Below are 17,078 nucleotides of genomic sequence, written 5' to 3'. Positions count from 1 at the left end.
AAAATTTCGTTGATATGATCTTCTATCACAGTGTTATTGAACAAATTGCAATTGTTTGCTTTTCCTATTCTTTTCAAATCCATTTGTAACCAACCATATCAGGTCTTTTTGTTATTATCTGGGGATACTTGAAACTTTTCTACTTCACTGTTCATTTGATTATATTATTGGCAACCTATTATTGACATCTACATTCTATTCATCATACCCTCACTTTTGCAATTATTTCCATCTGGCAAGCTCTTCCCACAATAAAATTTCCAAGCTCTATGGATATAGCTCAAGCCCTTTGAAGTTGTATCTTTTCTTTTCTGAGAGTGAGCATAATGAACTCAATTGAGCCTAGTCTTTGCACTTCATGAAAACTTTTGGTTGCAAGCTACGGTGAGAGTTTGTGATGAACCAAATTGCTCATGTAATCGAACTAATTAAGTCGTTTGTTTTCATGGTGACCTTGGAACCTCCCAAAGTAAGAACGATTCGAATGATTCTTTTTGAATCCTAGATTCAGTTCCTATCAAAGTTAAAACGGTTAGATCAACTCTATATTTCCTCGCGTGAGACCCTCATGGAAGGCAAGACATTGACCACTGCAGATAACGCCAAAAAAAAATTAATAAAAATAAAAATATCGTACGCCGACGAACGTCGAATCGAATTGAAATTTAACATCGGAGAGAAGGTCTTTTCGAAAGTATCCCCTTCCAAAAGAATAATCAGATTTGGGCTCAAAGGTAAGCTAAAACCACGATTTATTGGACCCTATGAAATCTGGAAGAAGTGGGCCCAGTAGCATATCGCCTGGCATTACCACCCAACTTTGGGAACGTACACAACGTATTCCACGTCTCCCAACTTCGAAGATACGTGTTCGACCCAAAACATGTGATTCGCCACGAAGAAATTGCTTTAGAGCCTGATCTGAGTTACGAAGAAAAGCCAGTGAGAATACTAGATCGAAAGGTGCAGCAACTTCGGAATAAGTCGATTACTACAGTGAAGGTTTTGTGGAAAAACCACGGACATGAAGAGGCAACATGGGAGCTAGAAGAGAAAATGAAAAAGAAATATCCCGAGCTTTTTGTCTAAATGCTTCCTAAATTTCGGGACGAAATTTCTTTTAAGAGGGGTAGAATGTAACGACCCGCTAAGCCGATATTATTTTAATCAATATTAATAGCTCGATTATCTAAATAAGTAACTTTTGTGCGATTAAATCCGAGCCACGATAGATTGTCGTCGTTGTTTGTTTTGACGTTAGACAAGTAAATAGAACACATAAATATGTTATATCTATATGAATATAATAAATTTAAATAAATAAATAAAGTCCCATAATCAGAATTTTAATGTCCGATACATCCAACAAAATTTAATTTATACAATGTATGTTTTAAGAAAGCGGATACTTTAACGCGGACACCACGAGCTTGAACCGAGTTTCCTCCTGCACTAAATTAAACAATAAATATACAAATAAAAAAAAGAAGGGATTAAATATAAAGAAAGAAGTAGATAGACCTGATCAGATTTTTTTCAGCAGCAGCAATTAATGTGCATTAAGTGAGATGTCAGAATAATCTTCATTTCCTCTGGCAGAAGAATATTTGGGTGATTTTGTCACGCCACTTGTTATATTCCTAAATATATATATTTTCCAACCAACAATTACTTTCACTACCCCACCAACAAACAACATACTCCTCCTAATTACTTCCAACAAGGCAGAAAGAGAGAGGACGTAGCAGTGGGAAGTTGGCAGTAAAGAATTTTCCTAACATACAAAAAAGAAAAAAAAATGCAAGTTACAACAACATAACTTTTTTTTCCTTTTTCTTCTGCTTTCCACATATACATATAGTAAGATTTTAGCCCCTGTCAAGAACTAGCATTTTACAACTCCTAGCAAAGAACATTGAAATAGCAAATCCTAGCAACTAACAACTACATTAAAGAATATAGGAATTTATTTCTAGCAAAGAACACAGAGGCTTATCTTACACAAAAAAAAATAAGCTGCCTCATCGCCAAAGTCTACTTTCCAAATCTATGATGGCCAAAAACACAAATTTATAAATAAAGGATGGAACTTTAGAAGATGTAAAATGAATATCATTTCTTTACCTCACGGAAGTCGGCGTAATGGCGGCAGATCCGAGAGAGAATAGAGGGAGGGAGCCGAGAGAGAGGAATGGAGATGAGAAGATGATGGAGGAAGTAGCCGACGACGGCGGATCCGCGACGGAGGATTCGTGACGACGGCGGCTGGTCTGAACGACGGGAAAATCTGGAGATGACAGCGGAGACTGTGCTGCGCACGGTGGTGGTGGTGGTGGTGCGTCTCGTGCCCGCAGCGGTTGCGGCGGTGCGGCAAATCTGACCGAGAGGGAGAGTGACAATGGAGAAAGAAGGGGCGCCGCCGCTGGCAGGGCGGCGGATCGGTGACGAGAGAGAGAGGGGAAAGAAAGAGGTTGTGCATTTTGTGAAATTGGGGGAGAAGGTGAATAGTGATTAGGTAAGAGAGAGTAGTGATACGTGTGGTGGAAGGGGAGTATATGGACTAAATTAATTAATGAAATGGGCTTATCCCTTTTTAGATGTTGGGCCTTTAATTTAACTAGGATTTGGTTATTTTATTTATTTTTTAGTAAAGGGAGAGTGGGCTTTGTTATGGAAATTATAGTAGGCTAAAATAATTTGAGAAGAGCCCAAATTTAAATTTCAATTAGTATGAGCCTAATAATAATAATAATAATAATAATTACAATAATAATAATAATAAATAAGTGCTATTAATTAAATTTCCCGATTTAATTAATATGCAAGTTTCTAAAATTTTCTAACGGTGAACAAATGATAAAAGAAATAAAGTAGGGGCATGCATTCCTATAAGGGTGGAGTCAGGAAAATTCAAGCTAAACGAACAAGGTGAGCTTTCTTATACTAAAATACAAATCGTATTTTATGAAAACAAGAACACATGTTTGTGATTTTATTGATGTTGTCATGCCATAAATGTTTTGTGTATGATGCCTATCTGTTGGCTACGGCCAAGTGAATTATGAATGATGATATAAGTCGAATTCGGGTCCCAGTGAGGGTGGTGTCCCCGCTCGGACTAGTGTACACCCCGGCACAAGAATACCTCTGACATGATGGGCAGAGAAGTTGACCGTGCGAGAACACCATCTCGACGGTACAATGTGATCAGATATGGCTAAGTACCGAAAAAAGGGGTTGCAACCCAATGTGATATTTTTAGTAAGCTCGGGTCTTTTCAATAACACCCCGAGTGTTATTGTGATGATGGCATGACAATATTTTCAAATTTATATGTGTAATTTTCGGCAATGTGTTCACTGAGTACTTTTGTACTCAGCCCTGCATATATTTCTAAATGTGCAGGTTGGGCAGCGAAGTGGTGGAGGAAGTGCTATTGAGACAAGACATTTAATTCAGTCAGATTTTGACTCTCGGAGGTTCATGTCTTCACACATGGAACCGCGTTCATTTGTTTCCGTTGTGCATCTTAAAAGACTCAGGTCTATTTTGTTCAAAACTCTGATATTTTGACATTTTTACAAACAATTACTCGAGATTTCATGATCGAGTATCTTTTCTTCTATGTATCAGCACTTGATTAGCCATGTCTCGCAACCAATGCTTGATTTTATTTTCCCCTTATTTTTTTCCCCGCTTCTTTAATCCTCCCCTAGTCGCGATCAACCGTGTTTTCTATCCTTAGAAAATGCGGTCGTGACAACAAATCTTAAAATTAAAAAAACAAAATCATACAAAAGAATGTCAATAGAGAGCAAAATTAAATATCAACAACTAATAAGAAAATGTCAATAACTTGTAGCATATGTTAACAACTAAAAAACAACTCTGATTGTTGCTGACATGGCTTGTACGTGTAGATGACATGTCTTGTAACACAGTTGACATGGCTTGTACGTGTAGTTGACACGATATGTACCGTAGTTGACATGACATGTATGTGCCGTTGACACGATATGCACCATAGTTGACATAGTTATATTAGTTGTTGACATGGCTAGTATATATAGTTGGCATAATTTTTAATTGTAATTAACCTTAAAAACATGAATTGTAATTGTAATTACCCCTCCAGGCAGGACTGGGGTAGCCTGGACGCCCTTATCAGCGAGGAGCACAGAGGCAAGCCTGACTCCAACTTGTATTGAAATGTCAACAACTTATAACCAAATGTCGACAGCTTGCATAAAGTGTGTACAATTCAAAAAACAAATCTTAAAATTAAAAAAACAAAATCATACAAAAGAATGTCAATAGAGAGCAAAATTAAATATCAACAACTAATAAGAAAATGTCAATAACTTGTAGCATATGTTAACAACTAAAAAACAACTATGATTGTTGTTGACATGGCTTGTACGTGTAGATGACATGTCTTGTAACACAGTTGACATGGCTTGTACGTGTAGTTGACACGATATGTACGGTAGTTGACATGACATGTATGTGCCGCTGACACGATATGCACCATAGTTGACATAGTTATATTAGTTGTTGACATGGCTAGTATATATAGTTGACATAATTTTTAATTGTAATTAACCTTAAAAACATGAATTGTAATTGTAATTACCCCTCTAGGCAGGACTGAGGCAGCCTGGACCCCCTCATCAGCGAGGAGCACAGAGGCAAGCCTGACTCCAACTTGTATTGAAATGTCAACAACTTATACACAAATGTCAACAGCTTGAATAAAGTGTGTACAACTCAGAAAATAAATCTTAAAATTAAAAAACAAAATCATACAATAGAATGTCAATAGAGAGCAAAATCAAATATCAACAACTAATAAGAAAATGTCAATAACTTGTAGCATATGTTAAAACTAAAAAACAACTCTGTTAGTTAAAAAAAGAACAATTATGTCTACTTTCTGCCACAACTCCTGGCATTATGATCAGTCACTTTATAACACTTTTCACAACGCCTATGAAGGTTACTTGCTTTTTCAATTGCTTTCTCTATGCTTGACTTAATCCTGCTTTTCTTGTCACTTGCACCTCCCTTTGTACTAACCACATCTGGAGCATGTGCAGTTATTTCTTCAGGTACAACAATACTATATATGTTCTTGATGGAATCATTTTCATCAACCGATGAAGATCCAGTAGTGTCATCAGTAAAAATTTAAGGACCAATACCCGCAAGCAAATTATCCAATGCAATCAGATGATTTTTATTCTTAAAAGCGCGTTGATATAGACCAAAGTAACGTCCATGACATCTGTTACCAATCTGTAGCTTGCCATCTTCGTTAGAACCTGCAAACATATAACATGTCAATATCCTATATAAATTATATGAACACTAAATCTGTAACATGTCAACAGCCTATGTAGCTTATGTCAACACAAAATTGAAATATACTAAACATAAGTGTTTTTGTTAGATACAGAGAATGTCGTCGTCCTGTTTGAGCAACATATGACAAATAAACTGAAATATCTATAGGAAACAGTTCACATACCTTTGATATTTGTGAAAAAATCCTTCACAAATTTTCTTCTTTTCTTGCATCTGATTTAGAATCATTTGAACATCCACTTCTTTCAGTTTCTCTTTAATATCACGAGAACAATTCCTAACATCATTCAACGTACACCCAACAACATCATAACCACCAAAAAACTCCTTTAATAAGTTGAAAGTTGAAGTAGGACCGATGTTAGCTTTGGTGCAATTTTCAACAAACTTGTGATGAACATCATTCATACTGCGACTTCCTTTCATAAATCTCTTATGATCTTTGTCAACCATAGCATGATTGTGTTCCTCAAGGAATTGATGCACAAGATAATATTTAACACCACAATCAGAAAAAAAAAACTTGAAACTGATCCATGCTCCACATGCACACCTTTTTGTGCCACGGCGTTTCTTCTTTGAAGTTACTTCATCATCATCTGACACGTTCACATCCTCAGATATACTTACATCAACATCCAACGGATCAACTGTATGAAAACCTTGTCTGTTGCAAACAACATACTGAAAAAGTAATAACACCACCACTAGACCTATTTCCAAATCTTCGACAATCAAAACAAGCCTCTTGAGCATACTTTTCATAAAAGGAAATTCCCTCCTCAAATGAAGAAAATTTTTGACCTTCATAGGGCCTCAACTCAGCGTTGCAAATTGGAATAACATATCCTACAACATAATAGGAAAATATGTCAACAACCTAAAACAGATAATGTCAACTAGCATATCTTAACTGACCCACACCAGAATCCAGAATCAAAATCTCAAAATAAACAGCACCAACATATCAGACATCCTATCATGGACTCTCAACCCTACCCATAACCCCTTACTCCACCAACAAACACCACAGCAGGGGTTCATCAGCCAGGGGAGGGTGCATTTTGCATACAACTATTTTGTATGTCAACAAAATGTTAGTATAGCTACATAGAATATTTAACAGGTAACATACATCATGTCAACATATTTGCATTTATGTCAACAGAACATCAATTCAAACCAGAACATAATGTCAACTAGCATATCTTAACTGACCCACACCAGAATCAAAATCTCAAAATACGCAGCACCAACACACCAACACCAACATCTTAGACATCCTATCATGGACTGTCAACCCTACCCATAACACCTTCCTCCACCAACAAACACCACAGCAGGGGCTCTTCAGCCAGGGGAGAGTGCATTTTGCATACAACTATTTTGTATGTCAACAAAATGTCAAAGAGTATAACTATATAGAATATTTAACATGTAACATACATCATGCACTACTAGAAAATTGGCTTGTAATGGCACTTAAAATTGTCACTAGAAAATTACTGTGCTGACACTTCATCTATAATGGCACTTGATGAAGTGCAGCACCGGGTACCTGTAGTAAGAGGTAGTGTGCAGATAGTACATCTATGATGGCACTTTTTATGTTGAAGTGCAGTAACAATATATTATAAAGTGCAGTGAAAAGCTAATGTGTAGATAGTACATCTATGCTGGCACTTTTTATAAAGTGTGATAAAAAAAGTGTAGTGAGAAGCAATTTTTCTAGTAGTGATGTCAATAGATTTGCATTTATGTCAACAGAACATCAATTCAAATATCAACAACTGTGCATTTATGTCAACGGAGTATAATTCACCAACAAAGTACAAAAAAGTCATGTTAATGAAAACCAATCCAAATTACCTTCACCATTCGTCAACGTCGACTCGGAATAAGATGAAGAATCCATCAGATAACACCTTAGGTATTGATTACGAATTGAACTCGAAGCTAAAGATGAAAAGGCAAAAAAAACTGATTAGGAACAAATTCGACTGGGCATCAACAAATAAAGCATAAAAACAGAATCAAAGTCGATAAAATCAACCTAAAAACTTCAGATTGAACCAAACTCCGTCGAATTAGTCATTTTTTTCAAAAATTGATATGCTGAGGAATCGTCGAATCAGAGATCGTTGAAATCATCTGTATTCTAATTTTCGAATCAATTGAATCAGAAAGCGTTGGAATCACTCCGCGCTCACCACGAATCGCTCCATCTCGTCCCTGACATACACCGGCAGGTGCCCCTCCGGAACGCAGCCGGAGGAGGAGCGCTTCCGCAGCGACTCCGATCTGAGCAGCCACTACTGCGACGAGTCACCTACTTTGGATAATCTTCTCATGAGCTTCCTCGGTAGACGGTGGCAGAAACACCTTCCATTGGCTAATTGGTTGAAGATTTGGTGCAGGCGTTGCTTTAATGGAGGAAATTTGGTAATGGAATTGGAGGAAAATTGGGAATGGAATTGGAGTGCTGGAAACCACACGTCTTTCATTTGTTTCTAACTTAAATTACCATTATACCCTTTAGAATAAATTAATTTAAAAATATTTTTTGTGTGGCAAAATCTGGACCACTCATTTAATAAAAATGAGTGGCTGAGATTGCATCTCATTTCTCAATTAGCTTAAAAAATCTCAATTGATCATGGACATATATATATATATATATATATATATAGAGAGAGAGAGAGATGGAGTCTCATTATTCACAAATCCACTCTTAAAGACCGAACCACCGAACCATACCAAATTAGGGTTTTTAGATCTAGTTTTTTATGGATGAGAGACACAAATTTATCAATTATTTTCACCTTCATCACGAGCCTATTTTAATTCATCCGAAGGTAAATAAGTCATACTAACATGTTACGAAGATTTAACTTCATTCCAGTAGGTTTTTACTTCATTCCAGTAGGATTATTACTTCATTCCAGTACGTAAATGCGGTTTCGCCGTCGCGTGCCGTTCTTTCTCTCTACAATATCTATCACCACCGCCACAACGCTGATATGGTGTAATAAACACATGGAATGATGTAATAAATTATTGGAATGAAGAATGTGTAGAAGCATTTGATGTCCTACTGGAATGAAGTAAAAACCTTATCCAATGAAGTAATAACGTTTCTGAATGAAGTAATAAACGCACTTGAATAAATTGCATTTTTTAATATAAATAAAGTAAAAACTCAGGTCAATGAATTCAAATAAAACATATGTTGAATCATTTCAAAACCTACTGGAAGAAAGTAAAAATATGTTGTAGTTTCAAGGTATTACGTACGAAATGAAGTAATAAACCTATACAATGAAGTAAAATGGGCTTGTAATGAAGACCGAAAAATTTACACAGCAGCACATCTCATCAAAAAACTAGATCTAATGGCCCAGATTTGGTCTCTAGTTCGGACTTTAAAATTGGTTCGACATTGATCACAACTCTATAGAGATGTATTCATATCCTTTTTCCATTTTTTATTCTATTGTCCATTCTTAATCTCGGTCATTCAATTTCCATATCTGATGGGTGATTTTGATGCCACTTGTAATTAGTTTAATTACTAATAAAAATGAAAAGGGCAAGAATGGAAGATCAATTTCTCGCTAGTTATTCCCTTCCCATATTTCACGCTCTATTTTTGTTTGTGGGATTTGTTTTCCTTAATTACGATATAATTACGGCGATCACTTATGGGATCCATTATGCGCCGATTTTGTAGTCTATGAATCATAGTTTCGTTGCTTCCAATTAGTTGAACAATTGTTGTTCTTCATCTCTCCCTAAACTTTCAGCGTAACTTCTCCATTGACGCTGAAACTAGTTGGCCTCATCTCCTAACCAAGCACAAAAGCCAAACGTCAATCTGCAACCGGAAAAATCCAAACGAATACACTCCCTCCTTCCACCAACTAGCAAAGAGGCAACTCCCAAATGGAATAAGGTAATTTAATTTGTTACTTTGTTGATAATTAATCTGATATCTTCAATTAAAAAATGAATTGGTGGAGTAATTGTTCATTGCAATTAGGTTTTCGAATTATTTTTTGTTTATATGTGTTATACAATTTCATAGTTTAGTTTAAGATTGACCGTGTTTGATTGTTCGACGCATGTTGCTTGTTTTCCCCAAGGGTTTAGCAATCCTTGGGGCTAGGGTGTAGTATGTAGTAAGTATTAAAACCGTCGTCAAAGTCTACGAGTTTCAGTCATTCATCTAGGGTTTAGAAATTATATCGGGTAGGTAGTAGTTTTTAACTGATACACATAATGAACATATATTATTATGTAATGGTTGTTTTAGTTTCTGTAATGGACGATTTGTGATTTGTAATGTAAATGTTTGCTGACCATTTTAATTTAAGTTTGGCCGTGTTTGATTGTTCGGCGCACGTTGCTTGTTTTCCCCAAGGGTTTAGCAATCCTTGGGGCTAGGGTGTAGTATGTAGTAAGTATTAAAACCGTCGTCAAAGTCCACGAGTTTCAGTCATTCATCTATGGTTTAGAAATAATATCGGCTAGGTAGTAGTTTTTAACTGATACACATAATGAACATATATTATTATGTAATGGTTGTTTTAGTTTCTGTAATGGACGATTTGTGATTTGTAATGTAAATGTTTGCTGACCATTTTAATTTAAGTTTGGCCGTGTTTGATTGTTCGCGCACGTTGCTTGTTTTCCCCAAGGGTTTAGCAATCTTTGGGGCTAGGGTGTAGTATGTAATAAGTATTAAAACCGTCATCAAAGTCCACGAGTTAAGTCATTCATCTAAGGTTTAGAAATCATATCGGCTAGGTAGCAGTTTTTAACTGATACACATAATGAACATATATTATTATGTAATGGTTGTTTTAGTTTCTGTAATGGACGATTTGTGATCTGTAATATAAATGTTTGCTGACCATTTTAATTTAAGTTTGGCCGTGTTTGATTGTTCGGCGCATGTTGCTTGTTTTCCCCAAGAGTTTAGCAATCCTTGGGGCTAAGGTGTAGTATGTAGTAAGTATTAAAACCGTCGTCAAAATCCACAAGTTCATTACTCCCATGGTAAACTCAACTTTTCCTTTCATTTAGATAAGTTGGTTTCATTAAGTAGGGGAACATTTGATGTTTGCAAACTGTTATAAAACGTTTCTGCAATTATAAGAAAAAATTAAAAGAATGAATGCTCACGTATAAAAGTTTTGAATAATAATACGAACAATAATTTCAAAATCCATATCATGAGGTATAATTATGAACAACTCCTCTATATAGTCATCATACAATAATAAACATCATGCTTTTATATTCACAGCTTAGTTTGATAATTGAGTTAGCGCTACCTTTGGATAATTAATACTACCAATTTAAATTACTAACCTCATCAATAGTCCCTAGAAAATGCATTTTACCCTTTTAGGTCTCTAAACTTGAAATAATATTGCTACATATCTCTAGAAATATAAAATATTATTTGATGTCATTTTTTACCCCTGAACTTAAAACACATAAATGTCAAATTCATTTATCTTTATAATTTTAATTGCGAATGTCTTATCTCTATTTTTCATATATGTTATTGATTTTTTTTCCATACATAATTTGGATAAAAATATCTATTTATATTATGTGTAGATTTATTACAAAAAATAAAATAATTATCACTAATATTAAATGAAATATTGGGAAATATATTTTGTTTAGTATAAATTTTGGAAACATATTATTTGTTGGACAAAAATATTTTAATTATTAATATTTCCCTTTTAATCATCCTATATATCATAAATGAGATCTGAATCTTCTTGTTTTTCCTTTGTACTCCTATTATTTTCATGTTATATAGTATATTAATATAATATCTAATTTAATCATATAAATAATTATATTAAAATTTTAAATTTCTATAAAAGTGATACTCCATCTTTTTCGTCTCGTTTAGAAAAAAATATACATCATCCGTCCCATAATAAAAATCATATTTAGTGTGGTCACTAATTTTAAAAAATATAAAGAAAAGTGAATTGAATAAATTAGTGGATTATGAGTTTCATTTATATATTAATTTTATAATAAAATAAAATAAAATAAAATAAATTGGTGTAATGTGACTTACTCTATGTAAAAGTGAAAAGTGAAATGGGACTGATATTATATGAGACCGAAATGACTTAATGTCTCTGGAATTAGCGAGTACAGTACTTCACAGACACGAAAAACTCCCATTTCTGGCTGTCGTTCGCTGCTGCGCCGCCGCACTCCATCTCCAATGGCACACCTCATTCGGGACGGGTCATCGTGTCGTCTCGCCTTCTCCGGAGCTGCGCGATCCTTGTCCACGGCGTGGTGGCGCCACGTGGAGCCTGCTCCCAAGGATCCCATCCTCGGCGTTACCGAAGCTTTCCTCGCCGATCCTAGTCCTGCAAAAGTCAGTGTCGGCGTTGTGAGTATTTCGCCGCTTTTCCCTCTGTTTGATTTTTCGGATGCATGAATCTGGTGAATTTTGATTAAATCACGGTCTTCTTTTTCCCTTTCCTAATTGTATGTGTTTGCATTGCTCGGTGAAAGGCTGCTTATCGTGATGATAACGGAAAGCCGGTGGTTCTGGAGTGCGTCAGAGAAGCCGAGAGGAGAATCGCCGGCAATTCGAACATGTAACATTTCTATTGTTAAAACTTACTGTTGGGAATTTGGTTCTTCAATAGGTAGTAATGGTTCATTGTTTGATAATCGCTATTGTTCTGCTGTAAATCATTAATTTAAATGTGCTAAATTCCAATTCTAATTGATAGTGTGGATAATCGGGCGATTAGAACCAGTGTTTCTTATACCTAAAGTAAAGCATGATTTCAAATAGGGGAACGGTCTCAACCATTGATAAATGCATGCAATTTCTTCAAACTTGTATAGAATCAAAATCGCTCAAGAAAGGAAAAATTGTTCATCAATTTCTTCTCAAATTTTGTGCCGAAGATTTAAGCTCAAACTCCTTTCTCTTGGACATGCTCACTCTTCTCTACGTTTCATGCAAAAGGCCTCAACTTGCACGCCGAGTGTTCGACAAAATTGCGCATCCAGAAGGAAAAACAAGACTATATTATGGGACCAAATGATTAGGGCTTACGCATGGGACGGACCATTTGAGAAAGCCGTTCAATTGTACGATGAAATGATAGATTCTGGGATCAAACCCACCAAATACACGTACACTTTCGTGCTCAAGGCTTGCTCTGCTTTGCACGATATAGAAACCGGCGTGAAGATTCGTGGGCATGTGAAAAGACACAATCTCGACAAAGATGTTTACGTGTGTACAGCGTTGGTGAACTTCTATGTTAAGTGTGGGTGTTTAGTGGAAGCAAGGGAACTGTTCGATGAAATGCCTGAAAGAGATGTTGTGGCGTGGAATGCGATGATTTCTGGGTTCTCGTCGAATGGGATGTATTTGGATGCAACTGGATCGGTTTTGGAGATGCAACGGAGGGGGCTGGAACCGAATTCTTCAACAGTCGCAGCAATTTTGCCTGTGATCGGGGAGACAAGTAGGCTAAAGGAGGGAAAGAGTTTACATGGTTTTGGCTTGAGGAGAGGTTTTGATCGTGATATCGTAGTTGGAACTGGGATTTTGGATATGTATGGGAAATGTGGTTTGCTTGTTTATGCAATGAGGATATTTCGTGCGTTGGTATTCAAGAATGAGGTTACTTGGTGTGCTATAGTTGGGGCTTGCGTTACTTGTGGTTCTATGCTAGAGGGCTTTGAATTGCTCAGAAAAATGAGGGTGGAAGTTGGTGGGAGTCCTTCTCCGGTCATGCTCGCGACAATTGTTCGTGGTTGTGCTAAGCTGAATGATTTGAGCATGGGGAGACAGATGCACTGTTACATGATCAAGCTAGGATTGTTATTTGATATTATGGTGGGTAATACACTCGTTTCGATGTATGCAAAATGTGGATCGATAAATGATGCAATGGGATTCTTTGAGGGTATGCAGGTTAAGGATTCTGTTTCATTCAGTGCTGTAATATCGGGTTGTGTTCAAAATGGCTATGCGGAGGATGCCCTGCAGCTTTTTCAAAAAATGCAGGTTGTAGGCGTTGAACCAGAATTGGCAACCATGATGGGATTCTTGCCAGCCTGCTCTTATCTAGCAGCCCTTCAACATGGAGTATGTGGTCACAGCTACTCAATTGTTCGTGGATTCACATCAGATGTCTCAATTTGCAATGCTGTGATCAACATGTACAGTAAGTGTGGCAAGATGGAAGCTGCAAGGAGCGTATTTGACAGGATGCACGAGAAGGATGTGGTGTCGTGGAATGCCATGATTGTTGGTTATGGAATTCATGGGCTTGGCAAGGAAGCAATTCTGCTGTTCGAGGATATGAAGAATGGGGGTTATAAACCGGATGAAATAACCTTCATTGTGTTGCTGTCGGCTTGCAGCCATTCGGGGCTCGTTGCTGAAGGGAAACATCTCTTTCGAACCATGACTCAAGAATTCAACATTGTGCCCAAGATGGATCACTACTTTTGCATGGTGGATCTATTGGGCCGTGCTGGCTTCTTGGACGAGGCACATAAACTCATCAACACGATGCCATTTGAGCCCGATGCTCATGTATGGAATTCCTTACTAGCGGCTTGTAGGATCCACCGAAATATTCAACTTGCAGAGGAAGTTTCTGAGAATATTCAAACCTTGGGACCTGGAAGCACTGCAAATTTTGTTCTGTTATGTAATTTGTACACCACTGCTCAAAGATGGGATGATGCTGCAAATATACGAATCCAACAGAAGGAAATGGGCTTCAAGAAAAGACCTGGATGCAGCTGGATTGAGGTGAATGGGGTTGTTCATGGCTTTGTTGGCGGAGATTGGTCTCACCAAGAATCACGTAAAATATATAAGAAATTGGAGGAGCTCATGTCTGAGATGAAACGATTAGGCTACGCTGCAGAGTCTGAGTTTGTTTACCATGACGTCGAAGAGGAGGAGAAGGAAAAGATGCTCCTCTATCACAGTGAGAAACTTGCTGTTGCATATGGGATCATTAGCCTTAAACCCGACAAAACTATCATGGTTACCAAGAATTTGAGGGTGTGTGGTGACTGCCATACTGCCTTAAAATACATTACAACTATTACTAAGAGAGAAATAACAGTAAGAGACACAGCTCGTTTTCACCATTTCAAGAATGGAGCTTGCAGTTGCAGAGAGTTTTGGTGAAAGCAAAGAGGATTTTAGTGGGATTACTTGGGCCTGTGGGTGAACACTCGCCTCGCAGCCTGCTATGCAGCATCGAGCATGGTAAATCTTTGATGATCGCCAAGAAAATGATGAAAGGTTTCGTTTAATGATATTTGTTGTGTCCCTAGATGCAACTGTGTATATATAAGTGAGAACTCACAGGCATATATAGGGTGCAAGACTACCAAAATTGATGAGGTATTATGCTTATATCCTGGGAATGTAAGGTCGCCCTCATCTAAAAAGGATTGAAGGTTGCCGAGCATGCTAGGATGTCCTTTACCACCAGTCCAAGCACGTAAATAGCCATCTTCGACGAGACCGTCATAGGATTAATACACGTGGGACAACAGCATGCTACTTTCTGGGATCAGAGGTGACATATTTTGGTTCAACTCCGGAATATGGAGAAGAGAAGTAGGTTTGTACTTTATAGAATGGTTGATTTTTGTTTTCGGGTTTTTAATCATTATTGCTAAACTTAATGTTGGCTTGTTTGGTTTTTAGATTGTCTTCTCATATGTCCAAAATGTTTGAATCTTATTATTAACTCATGAGTTTTCTCACAATGTAATATCTGGTTGCTAAAATATACTGCTAAAATATACTGTAAGTTGTTTCTGATCAAGCCTTTGATGTCCTTACATTTGCTTGTCCTCTAATCAAACTTAGTCATGGATTAGAAAGAGAATAGATTGATAGAATCGAGGCATCTCGGATGATGATTTATCCAACAATTCATGGCCCTTGGTTTATACATAACATAGTTGAGCATACATGTTAACCGCCTTATTCTGTGTAGTTATGTGTGTGCATCTAGGTCTATAATTCGTACCATTAATAGAAAAACTGGAATAGTCTTAGTGTTCTGAAGCAAGAATTTTAGTATTCTGCTAATGATTATAAACTCTAGCGTATGACTGCGATAACTTCCCCTTCTGAAGCCCGCTCCTTTGACTCAAATTGTCGATACCTAATATTATTAGTTGCTATTAGCTGTTGTCATGTTCATAAGGAACGAATGCACAAAGTCTCTGATGTGAACTTAACTCGCTCTCGCAGGATATTATAACCACACTTTCCTCTGGACACGACTATACCCGAGCCCTCCGGATGTCTTCATACGGATTTCTGCTCTATGGTCCTGGTTCACATGCATGGTACCAGCTCCTTGATCATTTTATGCCACCGAAAAATGTTCAGAACCTGACGGCAAAGGTACCTTTATCTCGGGTCTTCTCATCTCTGAAGAGCACACATCCTGGTACATGATCTACAGAATGTCTCTTCTGGCTCCCTTTTCACATGGTGTTGAATCAAATCGTGCTAAGTCCGACTGTAATTGGTGTTATTTTTGCGTGGAATAATTTAGGGCTAATAAATACAAGAACGATGCCCTCCCTACCCTACTTACAGGTGTAATCCTTTTTTCTATTTTAGTGTCCACGCATGCTATGCTTTCCTTGTAAATCTTACATGTCTAATTTGGACATTTGTTTCCGTGCAGGTTTTAAGTTCTGGATTCCGGTCAGTATACTGATTTTTGGGTATGTTTTGTTTTCCCCTTCACAGAGAGAGTTTGCAGTACCTATTTCAGAACAAAAGAGTTATAGCAGTGAAGGGGATATTTTGATCTTCTGAGAATAGAAAAATAAATTAAAAAAAGTTACTCCTATTTCCTTATGTTTTTAAAAGCAAGTTGTACGTGTGTGCAAACTTTTCCATTTTGAGTTGTATTTTTTCAATTTTTCGTTGGTTAATGTAACCCATATTATTCGTAGGTTAGTCTGAGTGAAAATTATGATATTATCCGCATAGGTTTGGTTTGGTTGCAAACCCAAAGCTATATCTTGAGGTATGATAGTGTCACGCCCGCATTTCCTAAGGATAGGAAGTACGGTGGACCGCGACTAGGGGAGGAATAAAGAAGCGGGGAAGAAAGGGGAGAACAAGAATACTTGACCCGAAACGTTTAATTAGAGGAAGTTACTTCAAAACAAAGTACTGTAGCGACATTTCTAAAGTTAAAGTAAACAGAGTTTAAATGAAAACATTGTATCGGATTACAAAGCAGCGGAACAGACCAAGAGATAGATAATGTCGGGTATGACGACACGACACCATCCAAAAGGCAAAGTAAAAACACAATTTTGACTTTAATTGCTCAACATCCGTCATCCCCATCGTCGCTCAACCTGCACATTAAGAAAACAACATGCAGGGCTGAGTACTTATTGCACTCAGTGGACACACGCCAAAGTCATAGTTTGTCATGCCATATCAGTGTAACCTTGGGGTTTTAAGTGTAAGAAAATAACCCAAGTACACTAAAACATATTTCATAAATTCGACTGCGCAGTCATTTTCAGCTATTGCCACCCTTATTCCCACCATCATACACTATCTGATCCAACGGGTGACAAGGGGCGTGGCCACACCCCAGGTCAACTAGACCGGCCAACTTGCTCTC

The 17,078-nt window shown here is 37.2% G+C and overlaps 1 protein-coding gene and 1 long non-coding RNA gene across 2 annotated transcripts; one reads left to right on the top strand and one right to left on the bottom strand.

Moving 5' to 3' along the window:
• Window positions 1-1,332: 1,332 nt before the first annotated feature.
• LOC121803508 lies at window positions 1,333-2,500 on the bottom strand. Its single transcript, XR_006051036.1, has 3 exons — window positions 2,125-2,500; window positions 1,522-1,774; window positions 1,333-1,447 (listed from the first exon to the last, which is right to left on the bottom strand). It is a non-coding gene; the product is annotated as an uncharacterized LOC121803508 (long non-coding RNA).
• A 9,033-nt stretch (window positions 2,501-11,533) lies between these two features.
• LOC121804568 (pentatricopeptide repeat-containing protein At3g16610-like) lies at window positions 11,534-16,393 on the top strand. The gene is given in 6 exon segments (XM_042204172.1): window positions 11,534-11,800; window positions 11,926-12,011; window positions 12,215-12,423; window positions 12,426-15,029; window positions 15,671-16,024; window positions 16,116-16,393. Coding segments are annotated over 4 exon segments (2,631 nt in total). The 5' UTR covers window positions 11,534-11,626; the 3' UTR covers window positions 14,588-15,029; window positions 15,671-16,024; window positions 16,116-16,393.
• Window positions 16,394-17,078: the final 685 nt, after the last annotated feature.

The sequence above is a fragment of the Salvia splendens genome, chromosome 5 (genome assembly GCF_004379255.2).
Source record: "Salvia splendens isolate huo1 chromosome 5, SspV2, whole genome shotgun sequence".
In the NCBI taxonomy this organism is placed as follows: domain Eukaryota; kingdom Viridiplantae; phylum Streptophyta; class Magnoliopsida; order Lamiales; family Lamiaceae; genus Salvia; species Salvia splendens.
The sequence above is the reverse complement of the archived record's forward strand: the minus strand, read 5'-3'. Positions and strand labels throughout refer to the sequence as shown.